General features: G+C 37.1%; 1 protein-coding gene across 1 annotated transcript in view; it reads left to right on the forward strand.

Moving 5' to 3' along the window:
• Positions 1-15,043, forward strand: part of HAT1 (histone acetyltransferase 1) — a 75,511-nt gene that overhangs the window by 16,912 nt on the left and 43,556 nt on the right. Inside the window, exons 3-4 of the mRNA XM_037849246.1 lie at positions 4,889-4,964; positions 12,310-12,430. Coding sequence (XP_037705174.1) covers positions 4,889-4,964; positions 12,310-12,430 — 197 coding nt within the window. The remainder of the gene's footprint in view (positions 1-4,888; positions 4,965-12,309; positions 12,431-15,043) is intronic.

The raw sequence follows: 15,043 nt of genomic DNA on the forward strand, positions 1-15,043 counted from the left end.
GCCAACAGAATTTTTGCGAGATCTTTATAGACGGAGCCACTGCCGGTCTGGACTGGAGGGGACGGACAAGGAACAAATTGAAGGAAAAATTTCTTCAAAGACAGAGCCATGGAGGTTGAGGTCTGGAGTCAAGAGGCCTTGGGCTGGGAGAGCGGAGTGGCCCACACACATAGAAAGGGTGAGTTTGTCCTGGAGGTTGAGGGCAGGCTTTCCGCCTCGATGCTCAGGAAATGTTCTGCCATCCCAAGCCCCAAAGAGGGTGGAACACATTCCTAGGGAATTGGGGAGAGCTTGGCTGCCACCCCACTGTTCTGAAGGGGTTGAGCCCCAGAGATGGGAGGGAATCCGGGTGCTTCCCCGATGTTTGAGGAGAATGGGGCCGAGAAGGTGGTCTGCCCAATGTGTGGGTATGTTGGAGTACTCACCCCAGCGTTTGGAGAGGAAAGGGCTGCCGAAAAGGCCCTTAGAACGGGTTAGAATCCCACTCTCTCAAGCCCCAAGTATGCAATGGCATTCTGTGAATAATTCTCAGACTTTGAAATCTAATGGAGTTTGTCCTGCAGGTTTTAGGAACTGTTTTGGTGCTGTGAACCCTGTTTTCCTTTCAGTTTCTCCTTATGGCAATGGGAATATTTATCCTATGAATGTCCCTCCTTTGTATTTTGGAAGCACGTAACTTGTTCTAAGTTCACAGATCCACAGCTCAAGGAAAATTATGCCTTAGGACTGTCCACACCTATAACTGATTTTGATGAGATCTTGTACTTAACTATTGTTACTGAAATGATTTAAGTTTTTGTGGTATTGTGGGATGAATGTATTTTGTATATGGAAAGATAATGTCATTTTGGGGTCCAGGGGGTGGAATGTGCCAGTTTGAATGTATTGTCTCCCCCAAACACCGTTATCTTTGGTGTAATCTTGTGTGGGCAGACCTATTGGTGTTGATTAGATTGTAATTCTTTGGGTATTTCAGTGGAGATGCGCCCCACCCAACTGTGGGTGATGACTCTGATTGGATAATTTCCATGGAGGTGTTGGCCCGCCCATTGGGTGGGTCTGAATTAAATTACTGGTGCGCTATATAAGATCAGACAGAAGGAGCGAGCTTGCTACAGCCAAGAGGGAAACTTTGAAGAAAGCATAGGAGCTACAGATGAGAGACATTTTGAAGACAGCCGTTGAAAACAGACTCTTGCTCTGGAGAAACTAAGAGAGGACAGATACCCCAAGTTCAACTAAGAGTGACATTTTTAAGGAACTGCAGCCTAGAGAGGAACGTCCTGGGAGAAAGCCATTTTGAAACCAGAACTTGTAGCAGACGCCAGCCATGTGCCTTTCCAGCTAACAGAGGTTTTCTGGACACCATTGGCCATCCTTCAGTGAAGGTACCTGATTGCTGATGTGTTACCTTGGACACTTTATGGCCTTAAGACTGTAACTGTGTTACCGAATAAACCCCCTTTTATAAAAGCCAATCCATCTCTGGTGTTTTGCATTCCAGCAGCATTAGCAATCTAGAACAGATTTCATCACTCAGCTCTTTCAATCTATAACTTGTTGCTGTATTTGCCCAGATTTTTTTTTTCAATTTTTATTATAAAAATTTTCAAACAGAGAAAAGTTGAAAAAATAGCACAATGTATCTTTATATCCAACACCAAAATTCAGCAATTAGTATTTTTCCATATTTGAGTTTTTTGTATATTTTTGTGGAATTATCTGAAAGTAGGTTTTCAAACTCCTAACACTTCTCTCATAGCATATCTCCTAGTTTATGAACATCCACAAATATAACCACAGCACCATTATCACACCTGAGAAAATGGTAATCTTTTTTAATGTCGTGTAATTTTCTGATTTCCCTAAGTGCCCTCAAAACTCTTTAATAGCTTTTTTTTAATATTCATTTTATTGAGATATATTCACATACCACACAGTCATATAAAACAAATCATACATTCGATTGTTCACAGTACTGTTACATAGTTGTACATTCATCACCAAAATCAATCCCCAACACCCTCATTACCACACGCACAAAAATAACCAGAATAATAATTAAAGTGAAAAAGTGTGCTTAGGTTTTAAAGCAGGGAAGGATAGTGAGGCATTTGCCTTGGGCCCCAAATTTAAGGGGCACCAAAAAACTCAGGAAATGGTATTTGAATGCAAGGTTTTAAAAAATCAAAAGTAATGCAAAAAGTCCATGGTGAACAAAATATCAAAATTTCAAATACAGATAACATTGGTAATGGTGCCATGCCAAGCCATTTAAGAGCATGATGCAAAGGTAGAATATCAACAATACTAATTTTTTTTTTTTAGAGATAACAGTAAAAATAATGTTTATTGTTTTTTAACTTTTTTTTTCATACAGTTGATTTAAAAAAGAAGGGAAAGTTGAAAAAAAAAAAAAAAAAGGGAAAAAAAAAGATGTAGTGCCCCCTTGAGGAGCCTGTGGAGAATGCAGGGGTATTCGCCTACCCCACCTCGATGGTTGCTAACATGACCACAGACATAGGGGACTGGTGGTTTGATGGGTTGAGCCCTCTACCATAAGTTTTACCCTTGGGAAGACGGTTGCTGCAAAGGAGAGGCTAGGCCTCCCTATGGTTGTGCCTAAGAGCCTCCTCCCGAATGCCTCTTTGTTGCTCAGATGTGGCCCTCTCTCTCTGGCTAAGCCAACTTGAAAGGTGAAATCACTGCCCTCCCCCCTACGTGGGATCAGACACCCAGGGGAGTGAATCTCCCTGGCAACGTGGAATATGACTCCCTGGGAGGAATGTAGACCCGGCATCGTGGGACGGAGAACATCTTCTTGACCAAAAGGGGGATGTGAAAGGAAATGAAATAAGCTTCAGTGGCAGAGAGATTCCAAAAGGAGCCAAGAGGTCACTCTTGTGGGCACTCTTACGCACACTTTAGACAACCCTTTTTAGGTTCTAAAGAATTGGGGTAGCTGGTGGTGGATACCTGAAACTATCAAACTACAACCCAGAACCCATGAATCTCGAAGACAGTTGTATAAAAATGTAGCTTATGAGGGGTGACAATGGGATTGGGAAAGCCATAACGACCACACTCCACTTTGTCTAGTTTATGGATGGATGAGTAGAAAAATAGGGGAAGGAAACAAACAAACAAACAGACAAAGGTACCCAGTGTTCTTTTTTACTTCAATTGTTCTTTTTCACTCTAATTATTATTCTTGTTATTTTTGTGTGTGTGCTAATGAAGGTGTCAAGGATTGATTTAGGTGATGAATGTACCACTATGTAATGGTACTGTAAACAATCGAAAGTACGATTTGTTTTGTATGACTGCGTGGTATGTGAATATATCTCAATAAAATGAAGATAAAAAAAAAAACTCAGTGAAATATAATAAGAAATTTGGTTACTTTAAAAAGTTGGGTTATATGTAATTTTTACTTTTTCTCATTGAAACTTTTATATGTTTTCCAAATTTTATTCAAGGAGCATATATTTGTGTTGTAATCAGAAAATAAACAATAAACATTATTTAATAGCTTTTTAAGAATAAAATTATACCAATTCCAGTCAAGAATCATGCATGGCATTTGTTTGATATGTTACTTTAATCTCTTTTAATCCACAACAGTACCTTTCCATACACAAGTTTTCTTTTCCTATATTATTGATTTACTTGGAAGAGTAAAATAATAGTATAGAATAATAGAAAAATCTACATTCTGTATTTGTCTGTTTCCTTTTAGTGTTAACTTACTTCTCTGTCCTCTGTATTTCTTGTAAAGTAGAAGGTCTAAAGCTTGATTAGATTTAGGATAAACATTTTTGGTAAGAAAACCTCATACATTGTACTGTATACTTCATATTGCATTGATTGAGGCATTTGTTGGACTATCCCACAATGACTGATGCTGTTAGATTACTTGAGAAGGTGATGACTGCTAGATCTCTACAGTGAAAAGATGTAGTTTTCCTTTTGTAAATTGGTAATCTGTTGGAGGATACTTTGGCATCCTGTGAATGACTTGTTCCATGAGGACAGTACTGAAAATTTTTCGTCTACAGTTTACTGTTTTAATTCTTCAGTTGCTTAAGGAGTTTTTCATAAATAATTTAAAAATTTTTTCCTTCATGAGTTAAATTATATTGGGAAAATGTCCAATAATATCAGTACTCATAATTAATGCAAATAAAAATAACAGGATACCTATTTCCATCTTAGATTGAAAGAAGTTAAATTTAAGGTTACAGGTTATTTTTCAAGGAGTTAAAGTAGCTACTGGTGGGTGTATAAACTGTTAGAAATAATTTAAAAGGGCACTTAAGCAGTATTTATAAAAGATTTCACCCTATGTATATGCTTGTAAAAGAATAGCAAGATGCCATTGCAACATTATTTTTAATAGCCAAAAACCTGGGAACAATATAAATATTATCTAGCAGGCAAAAAGAATGAGGTGATGATATGGGCTTCATCAAACTTAGGTTATTTTTGTTCTCAAAATGTTTCTTCTATCATTCTGCTTTTGTTTCCTAGATGCTGTAGCTTTTCTTACCTAAAAGTATGTGTGTTTTTTTGTTTTTCTCTTACTGTTTGCACTGTATAAAACATATAGAAAAATAGAAACAAAATCAGGTGGCTTTGTCATACCTAGTTTTTTAAATTCTTAGAATTCTTAGAAATTCTTAGAATCAGCAAGATTTAGAATGAAATTCTAATTTTCATTGTTCATTAGTCTCATGAGAATCCAGTGTAAATCATATAATGAAGAACATTTTAAGAAAAAATTATAGTGAAATTTGTGAAATGGGAATACCTATCACCTTTAATATTTTTAATTTTAATATTTTTATTATCTATTTTTTATTCTTTTTTTTTTCTTTCTTTTAAACAGTTCGTTTTCCTGAAGATCTTGAAAATGACATTAGAACTTTCTTTCCTGAATATACCCATCAACTCTTTGGGGATGAGTAAGTAATTTAGTAAAATGCTTGCCAAATCATTATGACAAAAACAAAAACCATTGTCTTTCTTTAAGATAATCAGATTGTATTTTCTTTGCTGTTACTTTTCATGTAGTTTAATTAAAAAATATATATATATAAACAAACAAGAAAAGATTTAACAAACATCTATGAATAGTGAAACTTTATATAAATATATATATGTATTTTTAGATGCTGGGGTAATAGCTGGAAAGAGGTAAATGACATGGTGGAACTATAACCTATGACATCCTTTGGAATTTGCTCTATAGCTACTCATTGAATTGTGCTTTAAAAGTCTTCACCTTTCTGTATAAACTTTATATTGCATAATAGGGAAAGAACTGAGACTTTGGAACTGTAACCCATAACGATTTTTGATATTACCTATATAGTTGCTTGTCGAGCTGTACATCGAAAGTTAATACCTTTTTGTATGTGTGATATATTTTGCACTGGTGTAGGTGACTGAGGTTGTGGAACTGTGACCCATGACATTAACCACTTGTTGAATCGTACTTTGATGGTTGTCACTGTTGTGTGTATGTGTTGGAGTTCGTAATTTTATATCTGTGTATGTATGTATGTATGTATCTTTCTATCTATCTATGTAGAGAGAGAGAGAGAAATGGCCTTTTTTACTTTGAAACACCAATCTAATATATAATATCCATCACTTAGTAGTTTATCTCATTTAATCTTCACAGTACTCCTATATTCCTCAATGGTGTTATCATTTGTTACATTGTACATTGATGGAATTGGATAATCGCCTAAGGACATATGTATGGCTGGAGTTAAGATTCACAAGCAATCTCATTCCAAAGCTCATATTCATAACTACTACTTTTCTGTCTCCCACTGTTTCTAGTACAGCATATGTCCCTTAAAGCTTAGAAAACTCAAGTTGTTCTGCGACAAGTAAGTAAGCAGTTAAGAGAAATTTAGTTGTAAAAACAACTTTAAAGGCATATCTTAGGATATTCAACATAATCCCTTAATTTCTTATACCTTCACTACATTATTAGCAGTCAGATTATTTTCTTTTTTTAAACTTACTATTTTGAAAAAATTTCAAATTTATAAAGTGGCAAGAATAGTACAAAATTAACTCTGTGTATCCTTTACCTAGGTCATCAGTTATTAACATTTAGCCACATTTGCTTTAATCACTCTATTTTCTTATATAAATATATTATTATATTGTAGTGGAACCATTTGAGAATACATTGCAGGTAAATCATGATCCCTTACCCCTAAATTCTTCAGTGTTTATCTCCTAAAAACAAGGACAATGACCATAATATAATTATCGAGACTCAGGAAATGTAACGTTAATACAATATTGTTTTATAATATACAGTCTTCATTTCAAATTTTGTCAATTAGAATCACATATTGCATTTAGTTGTCATATCTCTTCATTCTCCTTTAATCTGCACCAGTTCCTCAGCCTCTGTTTTCATGACACTGATATTTTTTTTTTTATCTTGGCAAGATTTTAATTAAACTTTTGGGTCCTTAACAGGTTTTTTTTTTTTTAGTTCAGTTTAATTGAGATATATCCACATATCATACAGTCATCCATGGGTATAGTCAACTGTTTACAGTACCATCATATAGTTTGTGCATTCATCACCCCAATCTATTTTCTTAACATTTTCCTTATACCAGAAAAAGTAAAAATAAGAATAAAAAATAAAAATGAAAAAGAACACCCAAATCATCCCCCCTCCCACCTATTTTTCATTTAGTTTTTGTCCCCATTTTTCTCCTCATCCGTCCATACACTGGATGAAGGGAGTGTGATCCATAAGGCTTTCACAATCATGACATTGGTATTTTTGTAGAATATAGGCTAGTTTTTGTAGAACCCTCATTTTGGATTGGTCTGATTGTTTCTTAACGATGCTTTTATTAGTCAACTTGATCATTTAGTTTAGAAGTGTCCACTTTAGAGTAGAGAGTAGGCTTCTCTACTCTTATGTTAACATTTTTCCTTTTGGGAAGATAATTCTGAGACCAAAATACCCTGTTTCCCATCAGACTTTTACCCCAGCATCTTTAGCTGGTTATTAATGATTCTTACCATTAATGGATTCTTTCCTGAATCATTTTATTGAAAAAAATGGTGATTTTCTAGATATATCATTCCTTCTACATTTATTGAGTGGCATTCTACTATAGGAAAGAACCTCTCTTCTTCCCCATTTAATTTATTTGTTAATATTAGAATGTTCTCAAGGATCTTTTTTAAAAAATTGAATCTCATAATCTCTTATTGTTGTTAATATTGATTCAAATTATCACTGATTTGAATTATCACCCTTTCAAGCTGGCTTCTGAGTCCTGTTGATATGTCCTCATCATTTGCGGGGTGCTTTCCTTTCTGGTACAATAAGTGTCCCAGATTCATTTGTAGTTTCCCTACTAGTTCTGAGTTAACCATTTTCTCAAGGATCCCTGGTTTGTTGTAGTTGGAAAGCATGTTTAGACATACCTGACATTTAAAATATTTCCCTTCATGGCTTTTTTCCCTATGCATTATTTTAATATCATTGATATATTTATTTATTGTGTCTGTGTTTTTTTTAACTTTGTGTTTTGAAATACTTTCAAACTTGCAGTACAGTTACAAAGTAATACAAACCCCATACAGAGAAGTCCAATGCTCCCCCCACCGATAGCGAGATCCACCAATTTTTACATTTTGCCTCATTTGCCATATCATTCTGTCTATCCATCTTATCTATTTAATAATCAGTTTTCTGAACAGTTGAGTGTAGTTTGTGTATAGCATGTTCTTTGAACATTCCACTTTTTCATATATCCCAATAATATTCCTTTGAGCCTTTTCTTCTTCTTGCTAGGTCCCATCCAGAATCATGTATTGCATTTAATTGTTATTGTCTCTTTAGTTGCTTTTTTTTTTTTTTTTTTAATTGTGGACACACATACAACATAAACTATCCCATTTTAACCACTCCCAAGCGTAACGTTGAATGGGATTAATCATATTCACAATATTGTGAGTTTGCATTTAGTTGAGTATTTCTACATTATGAGTACAAAACCACTGATGTGCCGTTACATTGTATACATTTGCCTTTTAGATTCTGTAGGAAGTAAAAGTGGAGTCACAACCTAAGATACAACAGTACTGGCATTTATATTTTTACCCTCACTGAAGAGCTTTCTTTCTTCAGGAACTTTCTTTTCTTTCAACCTGCAGTACTCTCTTTAATATTTCTTTAGGGCTGGTCTAGTGGTGACAAACAACCTCAGCTTTTGTTTGTCTAGGAATGTCTTAATCTCTCTCTCATTTTTGAAAGACATTTTGCCTGATACACAATTCTTGGTTGACGTTTTGTTTGCTTTCAGCACTTTAAATATGTCCTCCCACTGCCTTCTTGCTTCCATGATTTCCGATAAGAAATCGGCACTTAATCTTATTGACGCCCCCTTGCTTGTGACATGTTGCTTCTCCTCTGGGGTTGTCACAATTCCCTCTTTACATTTGGCATTCCATAGTTTGATTATAATATGCCACAGCATGGGTCTATTTAGGTTTATTTTTTGGGGGGTCATTGAGCATCCTGGATGTGTAAATTTATGTCTTTTTTTTTTTTAACTTGGGGAGTTTTCAGCTATTATAGCTTTAAATATACTTTCTGCCCCTTTTTTCTTGTTCTTTTTCTGGGACTCCCACAAAGCATGTATTGGTAGCCTTGTTGGTGTCCCACAAGTTCCTCAGGCTCTGTTCACTTTTTAAAATTCTTTCCTCTTTCTGCTCCTCAGACTGAGTGATTTCAAGTGACTTATCTTCAAGTTTGCTGGTTCTATCTTTTTTTTTTTTAATATTCATTTTGTTGAGATATATTCACATACCATGCAGTCATGCAAAACAAATCATACATTCCATTGTTCACAGTACCATTACATAGTTGTACATTCATCACCAAAATCAATCCCCGACACCCTCATTACCACACCCACAAAAATAACCAGAATACTAATTAAAGTGAAAAAGAGCAACTAAAGTAAAAAAGAACACTGGGCACCCTTGTCTGTTTGTTTGTTGTTTGTTTCCTTCCGCCACCTTTCCACTCATTCATCCGCAAACTAGACAAAGGGGAGTGTGATCCCCATGGCCCCCCCAATCCCACTGTCCCTCCTCATAAGCCACATTTTTATACAATTGTCTTCAAGATTCATGGGTTCTGGGTTGTAGTTTGATAGTTTCAGATATCTACCACCAGCTACCCCAATTCATTAGAACCTAAAAAGGGTTGTCTACATTGTGCATAAGAGTGCCCACCAGAGTGACCTCTCGGCTCCTTTTGGAATCTCTCTGCCACTGAAGCTTATTTCATTTCCTTTCACATCCCCCTTTTGGTCAAGAAGATGTTCTCCATCCCACGATTCCAGGTCTACATTCCTCCCAGGGAGTCATATTCCACGTTGCCAGGGAGATTCACTATGTGTCTGATCCCACGTAGCGGGTAGGGCAGTGATTTCACCTTTCAGGTTGGCTTAGCTAGAGAGAGAGGGCCACATCTGAGCAACAAAGAGGCACTCGGGAGGAGGCTCTTAGGCACAATTATAGGGAGGCCTAGCCTCTCCTTTGCAGCAGCAGTCTTCCCAAGGGCAAATCCCGTGGTAGAGGGCTCAGTCCATCAAACCACCAATCCCCTATGTCTGTGGGCATGTTAGCAACCATTGAGGTAGGGCAGGCCAATACCCCTGCATTCTCCAGCTGGTTCTTTCTTTTACCAGCTCCAATCTGCTGTTACTTTGGTCTTCAACTCTGTTTGGTTCCTTTTCTACCTCTATTGATTTTTTTGTGTGTTCATTTTTTTTGTTTTCCTGATTTCCTTCAGTTCTCTGTCCATGTTTTCCTTAAGCTCTGTGAGCATATTTAGGACTGTTTTTTAAAGTCTCTGTCTAGTACATTCCTGGTCTGGTCCCTTCAAGGTGGTTTCTAATGTTTTAATCTTCCCCCTTGCCTTGGACATCACTTTCTGTTTCTTTGTATGTTTTGTAATCTTTTATTGAAACATGGACATTTTGATATTTTAGTGTGTAATAGCTGGAGTTTAGGCTCTAAGGCATCTGTTCCTTTAGCTTTTATCAGCTAGTGTTATGATAGAACTTTCCTTGAATGCTGGGAGTTAACAAAAAAAAGAAAAAGGAGAGAGAAAAAGAAAATGCCTTTCTCAGCCTTTGCAGATTGTTCTGTGTAAGTGCTTTCCTTCAGGGCTTATTTGTACAATGAGTTCGGAGAAAAGTTCTAGGCCAACAATGTAGAGGCCTCCCCGATCCTGATAGCGCACTTTGTTTTGGGCATGTGCAGTTGGCCCCAGGAATTCTCCTGTTTACACAGTTCTGAATTCTCCTCTTCCCTAGGAAACAGTTTCTTCAGTCCTGGGCACTGCACTGTGTGTCCTATTGCTAGAAAACCCTGTCCAAGGCAACACAGCTTGATTGCTCTCTACAACTTTCTGCAGAAGTGCTCTCTGATCTGCCTTCTACAAACACAGGGCAAGTTCTGGTATACTTAGGCTCCCACCAGACAGTTTGGGCCATACATGCAAACATATTCCCAATATGTGTATGAGGGTTACTCTTCCCCCTCTGGAACTGGAACCAGGGATTGTCCCTGAGAGAGTGGGCCAGCTTTGCACTGAGTTGGTGAGGTGGGGGAGGGGCCAGCTACTGTGCCATGAGATCCTACCACTTGTAAGTGCCCTTTTTCTTGATTTGGTATCCTGTAATTATAGCCCTTTAATTATTTTGGGAGCTTTGAGAAAGATGTTTCTGCCAGTTCTTGCTGGTTATTCAAAATTTCTGTATGAGGATGGAGCACTGATGGATCTCACTCCACCACCTTGATCAGGATAGATCTTAATGGGTTATTAAAATGGCACATGTTTCCATGCAGCACATCCTGAGAAATTTTCATTATTGATATATCAAATTAGGCACTTTATGTGCTTTTGAATATTAAATAATTACATCTTATTACATATCTTTTCATGCCAAAATTTGAGTCTTTTGTATTTTAAACAGATATTATAAAAATAAGAAAGTTTTCTCTTTGAATTTCTATCTTTAAGGGAATATTTATTTTATTCTCTTTGTCTTGCTACTTTTTAAAATCTCTTCCTATGATAGTATCTTAATGGTTAGACCTAATCTTAAAAATACTGCTTCTTATTGGCATTTTGCACCATCACCTGTTTTTGTAATGTCATCGAAAGGGATGTGCTTGATACCACTCTTCTAAGGAAGGTAGGTGGTAGTCACATAGTCATTATAGCCCTGTACCTCATGACCCAAGCCTGACATTTGTTTTGATTCTAGTATCATTGCCACTCCTTTCTACAGCACATAACTTTCAGAGTCCTTGGAATGGAGAATGCTCATATTGTATTTTGGTAGCCTGGACAGAAATCTGGAAATGGCACTGCTTTTTTCAAACACTCTTCTTTCAGGATTCACTTTAAAAAAACAGCTTTATTGAAGTATAGTGCATGTACCACACAATTCACTGATTTAAAGTATACAATTCAGTACTTTTTAGTATATTTAGAGTTGTGCAATCATTACCACTATCAGTTTTAGAACATTTTCATCACACCCCCAAAAATACCCATACTTCTTAGGAGTTAGTCCCCCTTTCCTTCTGCTCTCCCCAGCCCAAGGCAGCCACTAATCTACTTTCTGTCTCTATAGAGTTGCCTATTATAAGACATTTCAGAATTCACCCTTTAGAAGACTCACATAGAGGGATAGTGGGGAGCAGGGTTGGAAAAATGCCAGCAGTTCCAGATGTGCTTTCTGGGTTCATAGAGGGATTTCAGTGTAATTAGACAGGTACTCTCACCAGTGAAACAAGGTAGTAAATTGGAAAGACTGGGCCCAGGCTGGGTGTTAGCTGCTTGCCTACACAGATTCCAGTTTAGTACTTACCTCTGATTTGAAATGCCTTCTTTTACTAGTAAGAGCAGCAGTAGCAGTAACATCTGCAGTAATGGCTAACATTTATTGAGTACTTAAAATGTGCTGGTCAGTGTTGTAAGTGGTTTACATGTATTAACTCACTCATTTAACCCTGAATACTATTATTCCTTACATTTTATAGATGGGGAAAACTGAGGCACAGTTTCATTACAAATATTAGTTTGTTTCTTTTTTTAAAATAGTGTAATTTAAAATCTTGAAATGCCTGTGAATTTAAAACTGTTTGCATGCAGGGCTAATACTTTGTAATGACTTTGCAAAAATTCATTTTGGAGTCTTAATTATTGTTTTTTTTTTCACCTTCTAGTGAAACTGCTTTTGGTTACAAAGGTCTGAAAATCCTTTTATACTATATTGCTGGTAGCCTGTCAACAATGTTCCGTGTTGAATATGCATCTAAAGTTGATGAAAACTTTGACTGTGTGGAGGTAAGAACAAAAATGAATTTGTTTTTAACTCTTTTCCAGTTGAGTTTTAGAATTTAAAGGCTTGAGTGAAGAAAGAATCTGTTTTATAGTCATTGTAAAATCACATATTCAATCTATAGTTATGTTGGCATTTGTTTACCTGTCATTTCAATTAACCCTGTCTTTATGAGCCTTAGCCTGTTCTGTTTCCTGAGTAGACCTTCTCCATAAAATCCTGTGCTTTTGTTATCAGAGTTGAAGTATCTTTTAAATTCACTTTACCAACTTTGTTTTTTATTGTGGACCTGAAAATCACTTCTTTTCCCAGAAGCAAAGTAAGACGGAGGGAAATATCTAAATTTTCTACTCATATTTGATGTAGAGTCTGCCTATTTAAATTTCTCTTGCTGTACTTCAAATCCCACAAATTTTGCTAATATATCTTTTTATGAATATGGGTAATTGAACTGGTTACTTTATAAAAACTGTTTGAAACAAATGAATGAAAAGGGTTAAAAAATGAAAAGCGATTGAAGAGTATGCACCTGCAGTAGATTGAGTAATGGCCCCCAAAAAATATCCAGGTCCTTATCCTTGGAACCTGTGACTGTTACCTTATATGGCAAAAAAAGAACTTTGCAGGTGTGATTAAATTAAAGATCCTGAAGTGGGGAGATTATCTTGGATTATCCAGGTGGCCCCCAAGTGCAATCACATGTATCCTAATAAGAGTGAGGCAGAGGGAGAGTTGAGGACAGACACAAGAGCTTAAGTGGGCAGTGTCACCACAAAAACAGAGATTGGAGTTATACAGTCACAAGCCAAGGAATGCTGGTAGTCACCAGTAGCTGGGAGAGGCAAGGAATGAACTCTCCTGTAGAGCCTCTGGAGGGCATGTGACCCTGCTGAAACCTTGATTTTTGGCTCAGTGGTACTGATTTCAGACTTTGCCTCCAGAACTGAGAGAAAATAAATTTCTGTTGTTTTAAGCCACCAAGTTTGTTATGGCAGCCATAGGAAACTAATGGTGATTTCGGTACCAGGAAGTGGGTACTACTGTAACAAATACCTTAAAATGTAGAAGCGACTTTGGAATTGAGTAATGGGTAGAGGCTGGAAGAATCTTGAGGCAAATGATAGAAAAAGCCTAGATTGCCTTGAATAGACTGTTGGTAGAAATATGAATGTTAAAGGCACTGCTAGTGAGGGTTCAGCAAGAAATGAGGAACATGTTATTGGAAACTGGAAGAAAGGGGATCCTTGTTATATAGTATCAGAAAGCCTAGCTGAATTGTATCTTGCATTTATGTAGAAAGCAGAACTTGTAAGTGATTAACTTGGTGATTTAACTGAGGAGATTTCAAAGTAAAGTGTGGCCTGGCTTCTTGTTGCTTACAGTAACATGTAAGAGGAAAGAGAAAATGAGGGAAGAATGGTTAAAAAGAATCCAGGACTTGTTGATTTGGGAAATTCTCAGCCTGTCTAGATTGCAAGGGACCCTAAAATTAGGAGATTTACTATGAAGAAAGTAAGCTTTGGAGAGAAAATCAATGGTGTGGATGACCACCCTTTTGCTAGAGCTTAAGAGATCAGGTGTGTAACTCATGGATCCCCTGAAACATCTCAGCACAAGCCAGAATAGAAATGGAATGGAGATCCAAGAATGATCTGTAGGAGAACTCTTGTCTAATGTCATGAACCTCTGTCACATACACAGGAGACCCACAAGGGTTTTAAGAATGTCATATCAGCTGAAATACTGGTATCTCAGACTGTAAGAGACAGAGATACACAAAAAATGAAGGAAGGCTGTCGGACTGCCAAAAATCTGCAAACAGGAAATGGGCTGATAAAACTTCTCAACTGCAAATATGTACAACCTTTTTTTTTTTTTTTTTTTTTACAAAACAAATTGTACTTTTGATTGTTTACAGTACCATTTCATAGTTGTACATTCATCACCTAAATCAATCCCTGACACCTTCATTAGCACACACACAAAAATAACAAGAATAATAATTAGAGTGAAAAAGAGCAATTGAAGTAAAAAAGAACACTGGGTACCTTTATCTGTTTGTTTGCTTCCCCTACTTTTCTACACATCCATCCATAAACTAGACAAAGTGGAGTTTGGTCCTTATGGCATTCCCAATCCCACTGTCACCCCTCATAAGCTACATTTTTATACAACTGTCTTCGAGATTCATGGGTTCTGGGTTGTAGTTTAAAAGTTTCAGGTATCCACCACCAGCTACCCCAATTCTTTAGAACCTAAAAAAGGTTGTCTAAAGTGTGCGTAAGAGTGCCCACCAGAGTGATCTCTCGGCTCGTTTTGGAATCTCTCTGCCACTGAAGCTTATTTCATTTCCTTTCACATCCCCCTTTTGGTCAAGAAGATGTTCTCCGTCCCACGATGCCGGGTCTACATTCCTCCCCGGGAGTCATATTCCACGTTGCCAGGGAGATTCACTTCCCTGGGTGTCTGATCCCACGTAGGGGGGAGGGCAGTGATTTCATCTTTCAAGTTGGCTTAGCCAGAGAGACAGGGCCACATCTGAGCAACAAAGAGGCATTCAGGAGGAGACTCTTAGGCACAAATACAGGGAGGCCTAGCCTCTCCTTTGCAGCAACCGT

Source organism: Choloepus didactylus, chromosome 9 (assembly GCF_015220235.1).
Source record: "Choloepus didactylus isolate mChoDid1 chromosome 9, mChoDid1.pri, whole genome shotgun sequence".
Lineage (NCBI taxonomy): Eukaryota > Metazoa > Chordata > Mammalia > Pilosa > Megalonychidae > Choloepus > Choloepus didactylus.